The following is a 15,026-nucleotide window of genomic DNA, read 5'->3' on the forward strand; positions in this document are numbered from 1 at the left end:
AGATGGTAAAAATGCTTTTACCATAATGTAATCGTGATATATGTGATCCGCTAGCCATGGCTAGCTCTGGCTAAAAATAGATCTGGTGGTCAAGATGTTCGATTTTGAGATCTCTACAAATACCCTCTAGGTCTCTTATTTTCCTTTTCTAGCATCCCAAAAGTTGAAATTGTTGGTAAATTGTACGAAAATGAGTGATGAATCAACAATGTTGTTGTTTTTGTTGTAACATGCTAGTGCAAGCAGCTAGCGCGGTCGGGGAGCTAGCTAACTTGGTTTAAAAATAATCCGCGATTCTTCACCTCAAATTCACAAATGATAAATGCACATAGTTCCAATAAAAGTTCAAAAGTACAGAAGACGCAAGAATGTCCATGTTTTGGGAGCCATCCTACCTCAGAGCATACGTGGCTATGTAGTCCGGTTGCAAATGTTTCCACTAATCAAACGTTTCAACGTGTACCGCTGCAAGAAGTGTCAAGCTAAATCTTCCGCATAGGGCTACGTCTTGCTTACACAAGTAACGTTAAAGGAAGCTGGTTGATACATTCATTAATAACAAAAGAACATTCGGTGTAACACAATAGAAACACCCCTTACCAAAAAGAAGTCTATTTAAGTATGCTTGAAGTATACTCAAAATTAGGAGAGTATACTTCCAGTTTACTTTTCTTGTAGTTTTTGGAAGTATACTCCACCAGGTAAATGTTAAGTGTACTTGTAAGTATACTAAAACATATACTAAAAATTTACATACTGTAGTATATACTTAGAAGGGAAGAAGTAAGGAACCAAAATTATAGGTTACATTTATGTATAAAGCCCTAAACACAATGTGGCTGGATAGACTACAGCAGGGGTGGCCAAATTCGGTCCTCGAGAGCCACTATCAAGCCTGTTTTCCATGTCTCCCTCCTTCAGCAAAGCTGAATCTAATGATCAGTTCATCAGCAAGCTTTGCAGAAGCCTGATAACGATCCTGATCATGAATCAGGTGTGTTAGTGGAGAGAAACGTGGAAAACAGGCTGGATAGGGGCTCTCGAGGACCGAACTTGGCCACCCCTGGACTTGAGGATAAGGTCAGTACCAGAGTTCCCGGTTCGATCCCTGTCAATTCATCAAGTAAATTTAAATATGCCTAGTAGTATACTTAAATACTATAAAGTATGCTTAAGTATACTCATTAATATACTTAAGTATACTTTTATGTGTACTAAAATGTTCAAATTTAGTCCCAAGGAGTTTACTTAAAGTTTACTTTTAGTACAAGAATAAATACACTCCAAAAATAAACTTAGGTATACTTAAGTATACTCTATATTATGTACTTAAAGTATACTACTTTTTGGTAAGTGACAGCTGAGTCCACTGGAAAGTTGACCCACCATGAGGGGCGGACTCGTGATCCCGTGACATTAGTGGATGCTATCTATATGAAACCATGAAACCAAGCCTTGCCTTTCTGAAACTAGCAAGGACGACCCTGAAAAAGACATTCCTTGGATAGGCAGCATACCTTTCAGCGTTAACGGTGCCTTCACAGATGTGCAATTTACCCACGCCATGAGCACTAACACACCCTCATGCCGGTTTTGAACTTAATAATAATAATAATAATCCGGATGGTTCTTTTTGGTCCATGATTTCCAAACACAATTTAAAATGTGGACTCATCAGACCACACTTTTTCATCAGTTTATCTCAGGTGAGCTTGGGCCCAGAGAATATGGTGGCTTTTCTCAGTTTGTTGATGGCTTTCGCTCTACATGGTAGTTTTACTTTATATTTGTAGATGTAGTGACAAACGGTGTTAATTAAGCATGGTCAAAGCTCACAGGCATTCAATGTTGGTTTTCAGCCTTTTCCCTTGCATGCAGATTTGTCCAGATTCTCAGAATCTTTTGATGATATTATTGACCGTGCATGATGAAATCCCTGCTCCTTTTATACCCAATCATGACACTCTTTTGTTTCCAGTTAACCTGTGGAATGTTCCAAGTAGGAATTTTTGGAGTATTACTCAACTTTCCCAGTATTTTGTTGCTCCTGCCCAGCTTCTTTGTAACATGTTTCAGACATTACATCCAAAATGAATATTTGCAACAACAAAAAAAACAATCAAATTAATCAGTTTGATAATTAGTCTTTGTATTCCGTTTGAATGAACATAGGTAGAAAAGGATTTGAAAAAAGTGTTTTTACACTTTACACAACATATCAACTTCATTGGAATGGGGGTTTGTACCACTGAGCATATGGGAATGCCAGAATGATAACTTGGGGAACATTTTATAAGCTTTTTTTAAATATTTTTTTTTACCAAAGTATAAATGAAACATCGATTGAATACACAGTTGATGTGATCACTTGAGTGATTCCCAACCCACTCACATCTCAGGTCTTTTTAAGTCAGAAACTAAGGGCACTCAATGTCGTCAAGGTCACTCGCCCATGTGACCATGTAGCCATGTGACCAAACCAGGCCGAATTGTTTGAGATGCCCATTAAAGCCCAACTGAGAAAATCAGAATTTAAAAACACAGCATATCTTTTAAACATAACATTCTTCTTATAAAAAAAAAGAACTGTGCCAAATTGTGCACATGATCATTTCTCAAAAACAAACACAGTCATGCTTTTAAACCAACTGAAAGGTATTCTGCAAATTAACATGAAATGAAAATAGTGCAAGATCAGAATTGTTTGATTGAGGTTTGAAAAAGTCTTTTTGCTCCTGAATTAGAGAAAAATATATTTTAGAGAGGCTAAAAACAATTTGCATATGCTGTTAACCAGGACATGCCACACACACAAAAAAAAGTCCAGAAATACACAGTGTTCAATGCAGAGAAGTCAGATGAAGAAAAGTAAAGCCCGGTCCTTTGTTAAAGGGCACATCAGCAGTGCTCGGTCAGGACATAAAGTCACATCTGTTTCCACACTTTAGTCCACAGTAGGACTTAACCAGACCACCTCACAACTGAGTCCACAATTGCCTAAAACGATGAATGTAATGAAAAGGAAAAGGAAACAATTAAGCCATCTTTTATTGGAAACTTAACTGACATGTTTTCACCATGCAGGGCCCAATGAAAATTGAATTTTCAATTTGTAGCAAAAAATGGATATGCTGGTTAACTATTTTATGTATGCATTCCTTTTTCTGCCTGTCACCAAACGTCACTGCCATGGATAAATTGAACAAAGACACATGATTTAAAGAAAATAAATACTCTCTACCTTAGCATGTCAACAGACATTTGACCAGTGGAGTGTTGATGACTTCAGAATGTGTCAAGAGACATTTGTCAGCTCACTCAGGCTGCTTTCCCTGTTCTGCCTGTTAAACTGTGGTTGCACCTGGGCGGCACTCTGGTTCTGTGCTTTCTTTTCCTCCACACTCTCTGATGCCGCCGAATACTGTCGATGATGACAGATGGGTATTTGCGGCGGTCTGTTGGGATCCATTTTGGGACCATTAGGCACAACAAGTGACAAAGGCATTTGGGATACTGTCAACAGACCGCCCCCGACGGGGGAGACGCGAGCGGAGTTTTCAGAGCTGCTGCCGCCCTGCTCGGAGCAAAGGTCAAAGCTCAGGCCGTTCGCCTTGAGCCTGATGGAGTCGGTGACGCTGCTGTGAAGCGAGTTGCGCTTACTGCCGCTTGGCTCCGGCAGCTCCTGCCGGCCTAGGATGTGGCGGCGAATGATTTTCCGGAAGGTTTGCCGGAACTCCCGGATGCGGTATGCGTAGATGAACGGGTTGACCACCGAGTTGCCATGCGACAGGATAATGGCTACATACATGATAAAGAGCGGCGGACGCGGACACTTGGGGCAGAAAAGTGTGAAGCAGTTGATGATGTGTAAGGGCAGCCAGCAGACGGCAAACAGGCCCACTATGATGGCCAGAGACTTGGCCGCTTGGACCTCTTTTTGGAGCGTGGAGCGGGACTTTTCTCCGTGAAGCGCTTTGACCTCAATGAGCTTGAGCTGGTGACGAGCTGCCATAAAGATACACAGGTAGATGGCCAGCATCAGCAGCAGGGGAATCATCACACAGGCAAAAAAGTTAAAGTACACCATATAACCCATGACCACCACCTCCTCAAAGAGGCACGTCATCAGTCCCGGTGGGCAGTCGCTGCTTTCCTTCTCAGACAACTTGTGCCAGCCCATCATGGGGGTGAGGCCAATGATGATGGAGAGAACCCAGCAAACGGCGATGATGCACTGTGCCCGCTGGCCTGTCACCAGACTGTTATACCTGGAAGGGAGACAACAGCCTGATGAGCAACATCATGAATGAAACGCAGAGGTGGCAAATCCAAGTCCAGAAAGTAAAAACCCTGCCACAATTTGGCTTTAGCCCCAGGTGCTAGCTAGCAAGTTCCCTAGCTAGCTCCCCGGGTGTTTAGTTACCTGCTAGCTAGCACAAGAGGCTAGCTAGCTAACACAAGAGGCTAAAGCCAAACTGCTCTTACCAAAAATAAATATATTTAAGTATACTTGAAGTATACTCAAAATTAGGACAGTATACTTTCAGTTAACTTTTCTTGTACTTATTGGAAGTAGGCCTATACTCCACCAAGTAAATGTTAAGTGTACTTGTAAGTATACTGAAACATATACTAAGTACATACTGTCGTATATACTTAAAAGGCACTCGCAGTAACAGATTATATTATAATTTTTGCTGCGGACATAAATATATTTAAATATATCTAATAGTATACTTAAATACTATAAAGTGTACTCGGAAGTATGCTTATGTATACTTATTAATATACTTATTAATATACTTTATAATATACTTAAGTATACTTTTAGATGTACTAAAATGTTCCAATTTAGTCCCAAGGAGTTTACTTAAAGTTTACTTTTAATACAAGAATACACTTAGTACAAACATAGTACACTTGAAAAATAAACTTAGGTATACTTAAGTATACTCTATATTATGTACTTAAAGTATACTACTTTTTGGTAAAAGATGTGGCAGGGTTTTTCTGGACCTGGATTTGCCACCTCTGATTGAAACGCAAGGGTGACAAGTCAGGGACAGCCAGGCCTAAACACTATCAAGCACTGATCTACATTTACAACTTCAATTCTAATATCTGTTCCATTCATTTACTCGTGTATAGCCAAAGGTCTCAGGCCCTATTTTCATGCAAGTGTAGCGCAAAGTGCAGTCTAACTGTGCGCATGGGTGGAGTATTTATTTTCCAAGACTAGTGCCGGTCGAAGCGAGTGTTCCCTCCATTTTGCACCATTGTGAGAGGGAATGCAGCCGACTCCTGGCCAATCAAAGCAGCTCCCCTCAATCCCTTTTAATTCAGTGCAGCGAGATAGCTGGGTTATCTAAGGCAGGAGATGGCTACACACATTGTACATTTAAAAAGAACTGTGAGAAGGTATCTCACTTGCAGAGGATGTAAATTTGGCCACAGTGGATGGTTCACTTGGAGGTTGCCTTCCACTTCAATGAAGCTGTGCCTGTTTTAAGTTTTTTTTTGTTTTGTTTTTAATGAAAATAGGGCCTCTAGTGTCTTAATTTTGCAGCATTTCTCTTGACTTTCTCTTGACTGCACTGCTTCCAGTACATGTTCTTGGATGTCAGAATTTTTCTCCAATCACATTGCAGCCGCTATATCATGGGTGTCAAACTTAGAAAAATTGATGAACTAAGCATTGACAGAAAGGGTTTTTCATCCGTCAATGTAATCGTCAATCCGTCAATAAATTTGCATTCCCATTTCGGTGACGGTTGGGCGAATGACAGAACATTGATGGACGCCCACATTAAATGATGGAAACATTGATGGGTGCTCATTTTGCTGAGCAGTGGACAAATGGCAACTTTTATTCAATTTATTTTAAAAGGGAGGAAAATGTCTGCTATTTATCATGGTTATTGAAAGTGAATAGAATTTGCAATGTGAATATTTTATTTAGAAACATGAAAACACGCATGATTCACCTTCACGGGCCAAATAAAATATTGCGGCAGGCCGAATCTTGACTTTGAGAAACTTCCCAGGGCATTCAGAATCACTGGTACTGTAACTTTAATGCTTAAAAATAACCCAACTATGGGTCAAAAATGGACCAATACTCTACTTTGGTCTATTTGACCCAACTTTGAGTCAAGAAATGGGTCTTTTAGTGTAAAACAACTCAAAATTATTGGTTAGATCTTTTACATGTGGAAGAAAAAAAAGGGTCATTTTGTATAAAACAACCCAGAAAGTTGGGTCAAATTGACCCATAAAGTAGATCGGTCCATTTTTAATCTGCAATTGGGATACTTTTCTTTACTGTTATTAGAGTTTTTATATAAGCAATGTTGTTAGGGTTATGATAATCACACCCTAATCCTAGACTGGTCAGATATGCTGGCAATCTGAACTCATGAATGCTTTTAATGATGAATTTTACCACTGTATTGTAGTCATTTGTCATGCAATTTGTTCAATATTGATGTTGAACTAATCCAGAGGACGTTTGTGGCCCAGTTTGTATAGTATTGATGGTTTCTATAATTGTAACGTGCCCCAACTGAAGGCCCAGGTACCAAATGCACCGCTTGCTACTGGTTCCAACTCTGATCTCATGGCGGGAGGACAGCGTTGTTATAAATGTCTAAGTTTGGTATGAATCACAACAAGGTCTCTTCCTGGTCTTGAAGAGAGGGAAAAAAGTCATAAACAAACAAGTCTGTAAGTACTTCTAAGTCTATTTTCAGGGTGCATGCCGCACAGTGTGGGAGAGCAGCTGAAAGGGTCGGTTTGTTTCGATCACATTCTGCAGATGTTAAAGTGCAAATGTCAGTGTTGCAACAACAACAGGCCTACTTCCCTGGAAGAAAAGATCACTGCAGAGAAGCTGTCAAGTGTACAGCGTTGTGTGAAAAAAAAAAAGTCTGCTTGTGTCCTGGAAACAAGAAACATAATGTGCTGTCGGACGTTACAATAGGACAAAGGTCGGAGTTGAAACGCGTGTCAACAATAGCTTCACATGTCTGACATGTGAAGTATGGTATAGTATATATTGGTATAGTCTGTGGAAGCAATTAGAGCCAAATGCATTTGATTGCTCCAAGGAGACCCGGCCTCATGGGGGACGCCATTTCTGGCCACACTCAACTGTGACTTTGAGCTTCAAATGTCTCATCTCCACTGATGGATGGATGTCAAGTATTTGTTGGTGTCACTCCAGCTAGAAGCCTACATCGCCATCAACTGGGAGCAAGCTAGGTGAAGAATAATACGTGCTGTCATTTATTACTCAAGATTCTATTAGATACTCATATCACTACGTTTGTACAATTCTGTAAGAGCTACATAACTTCTAGCATTGTTTTCTAGAGCATTCTAATCAACTATACCGATTTTCACTATAACAGTTTTTAAAAAAATATACATAACTTCCTTTCTGTGAACAAGATTTTATTTATATGGTTTGATTATATATAGCTTTTATTTTGGTCATGACTTCTTGATTTTCCAAAATTCTTAATCTCTAATGTGGGGCCTTAAATGAATACAACATCAAATAATTTATTGCCATATATTCCTACCGTTCCACCAGTACCCTAAATCAACATTGACATTGCTATTACCAAAAATATTGATTATGTTTCTCTAATAGTTGTACACCTGTAAGTAGACCCTCAATATGTTTAACCATAAAAAATGTAGCTCTTATTGTTATCAATGACATTTCCAATATATTGTTTTACAAAAAAATTAAATAATAGTCAATCAAATTATTATTTCTTGTTCATTAGGTCAGACTATCGTTATTTCATTTAATTAATTTATCAAAAAATAATATTTGAGAGAATACATTCTGCTTGATGAATTTTTGACTTCTCACAGAAGCTGAGTGGTCATTTATTTTTGTAGAAAGGATGGATTCGGTCAAAAAATCCCCATTGAGGTTCAAAATGGTAAAACATGGAAAGTTCACATAAATTAAAAGTATGCATTAAAGCACTCCATTATTTTTTTTGTTTTTATGATCACATTCTAATAAGTCTGTTAACAAATTATAAAAACTAATACTTCAGCCATTTATTTAGGACAAACATGAACCAAAAATCCCTTTTTCAGAAATTACACACACATGCTTGACAATCAATAAAATATTTTGCATAATTAGACTTTAAATATTGCAGCGACTAATAAAACTGAACCGGGATGGATCTCAGACCTATTATTTTTGAAAACTTGATTTAAGTTATTAAAGCCAGTAAGCGCTGCTTCGGGAATTCTCAATTTTTATTTTACTTTCTTCTCATCGCCGTGGCAACAGCGTGCCGGGAAATAAAAAGCTTTCAATAACCTTTCATCCTAAATATCTTTAGATGAAACATCCAAGGTTTGAAGATGATTGGATAAACTCTCAAGGAGAAGTTGACTGTTATAAAAGGCCAACAATGGCGTCAAATTCTAAAGTAAAATGAAAATGGCAGTTTTCCTTTTAGGTTTAGCGTATGGCTTCATAAGTTGTTTTTGTACTGTAGGTCTTGGGCTATTACATATACCTCACAATGTTTGCAGATCTGGGTAAAATGTTCAACCAAGAATGCTTTGTTAAAAATGGCTTTAAAAATTGTGGGGGTGATACTGAGCCATATATTGGCGATCGTACAATAAATCTCTAGAATGTTGAACTGTATGCCAAATCTGATGTGTGTGCAAAGTTTTATGGGTTTTTGTACTTGTAAAAGCAAAAATGGCGTAAGCTTTCTAGGTAAAATCAAAATGTCGGACTTCCTGTTTAGGCATGACACTAAAAGACTTCATTCCTACAAAAACAATAGGGACCTCACTGCTTTAGGCCCTATGGAAGACCAAAAGTGCCCAAATTAAAAATTAATAAATGACTAAATAAATAAATAAAAGTGAAAATAAACACGGATATAAAACAAATATATTACTGTGGCGGCTGTGGCTCAGGGTGTAGAGATGGTCGTTCAGTAACTTGAAGGTTGGCTGTTCGATCCCCGCTCTCCCCAAAACGTGTCGTTGTGTCCTTGGGCAAGGCACTTCACACACATTGCCTCCAGTGCTACTCACAGTGGTGTATGGAAGGTGCGAATGTTTGGTGGTGGTAGGAGGGGCCGTAGGCGCACACTGGCAGCCTCGCTTCCGTCAGCCTGCCCCAGGGCAACTGTGGCTACTTTAGTAGCTTACCGCCACCAGAGTGTGGCTGTGTAAGTGCATGAATAATGTATTTTTTTCCATTATAAAGCGTCTTTGAGCATCTGATTAAATAGAAAAGCACTATATAAATCCAATGCTTTATTATTATTAAATATAATTCAAAAATTAAATAGAAAAAATAAATGTAAATTAAAATAAAAACAATAATATAAATAAAAGTAAAAATAAACAAAAAGATCATAAATATCAATCAATAAATGAAAACGCTCTGCTCTCACATTTATTTATTTCATGCTGCAGACGCTCTGTCAAGTGGGTAAGCCCTGGATGCAGAGCGCAGTTTGAGGCGTGCCTCAATGTCAGGTGGACTTAAGCGTTTGACTCCGCCCACACGACCTCGCAGCGCCTTCTTTCTTTCTTTGTTATTAAACCTAACCCTAAACATAACCTTACCCAGGACTGGACTGGCCATCTGGCATTCAGGGCAGATGCCCGGTGGACCAGTGTCTTTTGGGCCCGATGTGGTGCTATTCAATTATTATTTTCCTCCATTTCACCCCGAGAGACCAGCCGACAATTTAGAAGGAGCAGCCCATTAATCCAGTTACAATATAGAGAGCAAACTGAGCCAATGAAAATCAGTGGTAGAGCTACGTCATGTGGTAGCCAAGGGTGGTCAGGAATCGGTCTGGGCCAGCAGGCCTAAGTCAAAATGCCAGGGCCGATTATTTGTGCCAGTCCAGCCCTGACTCTACCACATAACCATTACAGTATGTTTTGAGCACTTTATTGAACAACGAAAATTAAAATCTGACCGAAACCTAAATACAAACCTCAACCGTCCAGGGATGCGCTATCTGCTAGCGACATGTAGTACTGCACTCACGCCTCTTCCTCAAACCGTTAGCTTCGCCCCGGCTGAATGAGGCTTGAGTGTTTGTAATTTTCGATGCTCCATAATGTGTTTAAAAAATAACTTTATGTCATAAGATGGCGCAGCATTAAATTTGCTAATTTTGTTGGAAAAATAAATGTTTAAACCATTTTGAAAAATCCGTGTGAGCGCAGTCAAATGTTCACCTGATGTTGAGGCACGCCTCGAACTGCACTCTGCATCCAGGGCTACTTGTGTCAGGTCGAAATGTTATTCAAATGAGGGGGCGGTCCTAAACATTTCTTGGGTTGGTCTCCGCCATTGCAAACTGTCTTTTAATGGTCGAGTGAGTGGGTTGGCGAACAAGGAAGTCTCGCCGACTTGAATGGAGATCTCCAGCTAAGGACAACTATCTTGTCCACTGTCACCACGACTTGTTGTCGAGCAACTCAAGTCGCAAGTCCTAACCCAAGACACGTTTAGGACCGCCCCCTCATTTGGATAACATTTCGACCTGACAGAGCGTCTGTAGCATGAAATAAATAAATGTGAGGGCATAGCATTTTTATTTATTGATTGGTATTTATTTTTATGTTTATTTGTATATTTTGAATCTCGTTTTTTATTTTTGTATTTATTTATGTAAGGATATATATATATGTTGTTGTTTTTATTTCCATTTAATATTTATATTTTGTATTTAATTTTTGAATTATATTTTTTATATCCGTTTTTACTTTCTTTTACTTTTATTTATTTATTTATTTATTTAGTCATTTATTTATTTTTAATTCTGGCAGTTTTGGTCCTCCATAAGGCCCTAATGAAAGAAGATGACTAAACGTGAATACGTCACTAGATCTTGAGTCAAAAGAAATGATGGCAAACTGACCTGAGAGGTAGCTTGATTGCAATGTAGCGGTCCATAGCGATGGCCAGCAAGCTGAAGATGGAGCTCTGGGTGAGAATAAGCACGAAGCAGGCAATGAAGAGGCAGCCGTAGAAGTTGGAGCAGAAGCCGATGCTGATGACGATGGAGAAGGGAATGGCCAGGACACCCACGGCGATGTCGGCCACCGCCAGCGACACCACGAAGAAGTTGGTGTTGCTCTGCAGGTTGCTGTTGAGGAAGACGGCCCAGCAGACCAGCACGTTGCCCAAGACGGAGAAGACGGCAATCAGCAGCTCCACCACAATGTAAGTGGCCGAGGCGGCAGGGTTTTCCAGCATGGTGAGAAAAGACGATATTTGACTAATGAGGAGGGAGGAGGCCTCACCTCAACGACCATAGTTACGGCCTGGCAACCGCCGAGCTCAGCATCTTCACCTTCAACCTTTGGCATCCAAAGGCGGCTAATTCCCGCCTGATCAACTCAAATTGCTGTTAAGGAGCTCAACACAACAGCAGATGAAATCTTAGTCGCAAAACACGGGACGACATCGATTGCATCCTCTCCCACCAAGAGCTCCTCTGCTTTCCAGATCACCGCAGGTCCTTCCCCTCTGTGGATTTTTCCCATGAATCTCTCAAGGGGGGGAGATGCGATCAGCAACGCACACCAACGGAACACTAAGTCGCTGCAGACTTGAGAAAGAGGAAATGCTTTTACAGTGAAGGAAGTGTGCATCACACACATGTACCACATCATGTATGCAGTGTGAGTAGGTATAGTCCAAAATAAACCGGTGAAGACATTTAAAAATTCTGAGATATATATATATGTATATGAATTTTTTTCTTTATACTTTTTTACAATTTTTTTCCTTTACACTTTTTAAACTACTTTTTTATATATTTCATTTTAATACTTTTCTTCCTTCATACTTATACTTCTCAGCATATATGAGTAAACCCCCTTCGAACAATTTCCATAATGTTGACAAAATGTTTTCTGTAGAATATGCACTTAACTCACAACATGAAAGTAAGGTTGATAATAGATTTCAAATTCTTTAATTTTATCAAATGAACTAATGCAAAATATATACAGTATATATAAAAATACTGCATCCCACAACAAAAACGACTACATCTAGTATTTTCTATGACCTCCATGACTGTTTTGGATAGCAACATGTCTGCTAGGTCTGGATTTAACACATTGTCAGTCTTTTTCTCCTCGGGGTATACTTATTCGTGCAAAATGTTCTTTAATAAATTTCTTAAGAAAAGCACTTTTTTGTTAACAAATCTTATTTGCAATCAATGGCCCACATTTGTAAGAGTATTTAGCGGTAGCCTATAGTTTCCCATAAAAAAAAAAATCTTGATTCTGAATGGAAACTTAAGGTGTTCTTACAAACCTGTTGGGGTGTACTCATTTACATTCATATTTTTTTCTATAATACTAACAAATATTTTTATTGGCATGTTCAACACAGATGTAATGTTTGAATTTCCATAGATTTCAAATGTCAAAACATGGTTATGACATGCAAGCTAACTTCAGTCTGCAGAACTCAAAATAGAGATGCAACAAGCAGCAGATGTCTACCATAGGAAGTGGAATGGAAAGCAAGCTGCTTTTCATTGTGGTTCACCACAGTGAAAGGCTATAAATCCGAATGATGTTGGTAACGTCACTTGAGATAAGTGCACTTTCACTATTGTATTTAAAAAAAAAATACAATTAAATATTGTTTCTTAAAATTGTTTTGCATGAAGGCATGCAGTGCAATTATTCTGACTTATGTAGCTCTGTACTGTAATATACAGTGGCTGTGAATGCGCAATATTGGGTAGTTGCCTACAGAGAATGTTCACTGAGAGCACTTTTATTACACTCTAAAAACAGTTGGGTCAAAAATAAGTAACCCAACTATGGGTCAAAAATGGACCAATCCTCTACTTGGGTCAATTTGACCCAACTTTGAGTCTTTTAGTGTTAAACAACTCATAAATATTGGTCAGATCCTTTACTTGGGTCAAAAAATTTGATCTTTTTGTATAAAAAAAAACAGAAAGTTGGGTCAAGTTGACCCATAAAGTGGATCGGTCCATTTTTGATCCATAATTGGGTTACTTTTGACTTTTTAGAGTGTAAAATGAGTTGATGACATTTTACAGGCTTTGGCCAAACTTTAAACTTTAGCCTCAATTACTTTTAATCTATTGCTAAATGACAGATACACATATATTACACAGATGAACAACCTTATGACTAAATTTATATAAGTGACTTCTGAAAGAAATCTCATCTCTTAGGTACACTTTCACATGCTTAAAAAAAAAAGTCCCGTATCACACGTTGTTAAATGAGTACCTGTTTGTTGGTGTTATTAAAACTACAATGTTTTTTTTTTGTCAACAGATTAAAAGAACCAACTGATGAGTATTGGGATCATTTGAGTTTGATTGCACTAGGGCTGGGCAATAAATGGAATTAATTCGATACATCGTCATTTTAAAAATCAAATCGTTGAAAATTTGCTAAATCGTGAATTAGAATTTTGGATTATTAAAAGCTGTTGTTCTTATTTTGTGTTACATTCAAATGTTTTTGTAAGTTGCAATTTTGTACAAGTGGCAGACTGCTAGACGGGTGCTTTACAAGACATGTTTACAATAGCTACCAACTACTTCATTGTGGCATTTAAGAAAAAACTATGAATGTTAAGTTTATGTTCAAACTAATTTAGAATCAGTATACATTTGTACCGTGTACATTTTGCACAAGAATTAGTTTTGAATAAATGAAACCTTTAAATACAGGTTTGTTGGGTTTATTAGATTAAAATCGATTAAAATCGTAATCGTTCTGAATGTCTGTAAAAATCGAGATTTTATTTTTGGGCCATATCGCCCAGCCCTAGATTGCACTACACTAAAACTTGCACAATAAGTAAATAAAGTAGGTGCACACCGGTCTACATATTTATTCTATAACCTTAAGCAAAATGATCAATAGAAGCAACTTGCCTGATTACTCTCTTGTTCAGCAGCGATCATTGAGATGTGTGTTTCCTTTATCACCGCTCAAATGCTCTCAGTGTGAATATTATTGATCAATACCTCCTGCTTTTTTTTCATGCCTTTCAATGGGATCTGTTGACGCTCCCTTTAAATAGATTACGAGATCCGTAATGGAGTTTTTCAAACAAGATGCTATTGAAGTAGATTTCCAGCTTCAAACCAATAAAGTATATACTTTAAAATCATATGGCATTTACAGTTTAGGAGTTATAGTTATTTGATGCTGAGACAACTAAGAGACTAATATCAATATGCAAATCTGAGTTTCCTTCCTCGAAATACTTTGTTAGGCCTTGACTGCTGCTTGTTTGCGTGTCTTGTCATCTTTAGTTTGATCTTAAGATGATAAAAATTAGAACCACAGGAAACTTTAGCAGGGAAGCCCAGACTTCCCTCTCCCCAGCCACTTCAACCAGATCCTCCAGCGGGATTCCAAGGCATTCCCAGGCCAGCCGAGAGACATAGTGTGTCCTGGTGGGACATGCCCGGAACACCTCAGGGAGGCGTCCAGGAGGCATCCGAACTAGATGCCCGAGCCACCTCAACTGGTTCCTCTCAATGCGGAGGAGTGCCTCCCGGATGATCGAGCTTCTCACCCTATCGCTAAGGGAGAGCCCGGATACCCTGCGGAGGAAACTCATTTCGGCCGCTTGTATCCGGGATCTTGTTCTTTCGGTCACGACCCACAGCTCGTGACCATAGGTGAGGGCAGGAACGTAGATCGACCGTCGATTCGTGAACAAGACCCCAAGATATTTGAACTCCTCCACTTGGGGCAGGATCTCATCCTCGACCCGGAGAGGGCACTCCACCCTTTACCGACTGAGGACCGTGGTCTCAGATTTAGAGGTGCTGGTTTTCATCCCAACCGCTTCACACTCTGCCGCAAACCGCTCGAGTTGGGGATCATGGCTTGAAGAAGCCAACAGCACCACATCATCTGCAAAAAGCAGAGATGCAATGTTGAGGCCACCAAACCGGACCCAGTAAGTTTCCATCTACCTA

General features: G+C 39.1%; 1 protein-coding gene across 1 annotated transcript; it reads right to left on the bottom strand.

Annotated features, from left to right (window-relative positions):
- Positions 1-1,454: 1,454 nt before the first annotated feature.
- Positions 1,455-11,603, bottom strand: adora2aa (adenosine A2a receptor a). Its single transcript, XM_077560180.1, has 2 exons — positions 10,941-11,603; positions 1,455-4,268 (listed from the first exon to the last, which is right to left on the bottom strand). The coding sequence occupies exons 1-2, from the start codon at positions 11,276-11,278 to the stop codon at positions 3,296-3,298; spliced, it is 1,311 nt and encodes a 436-aa protein (XP_077416306.1). The 5' UTR covers positions 11,279-11,603; the 3' UTR covers positions 1,455-3,295.
- Between the last annotated feature and the right edge of the window lie 3,423 nt (positions 11,604-15,026).

Source organism: Vanacampus margaritifer, chromosome 3, assembly GCF_051991255.1.
Source record: "Vanacampus margaritifer isolate UIUO_Vmar chromosome 3, RoL_Vmar_1.0, whole genome shotgun sequence".
NCBI lineage: Eukaryota > Metazoa > Chordata > Actinopteri > Syngnathiformes > Syngnathidae > Vanacampus > Vanacampus margaritifer.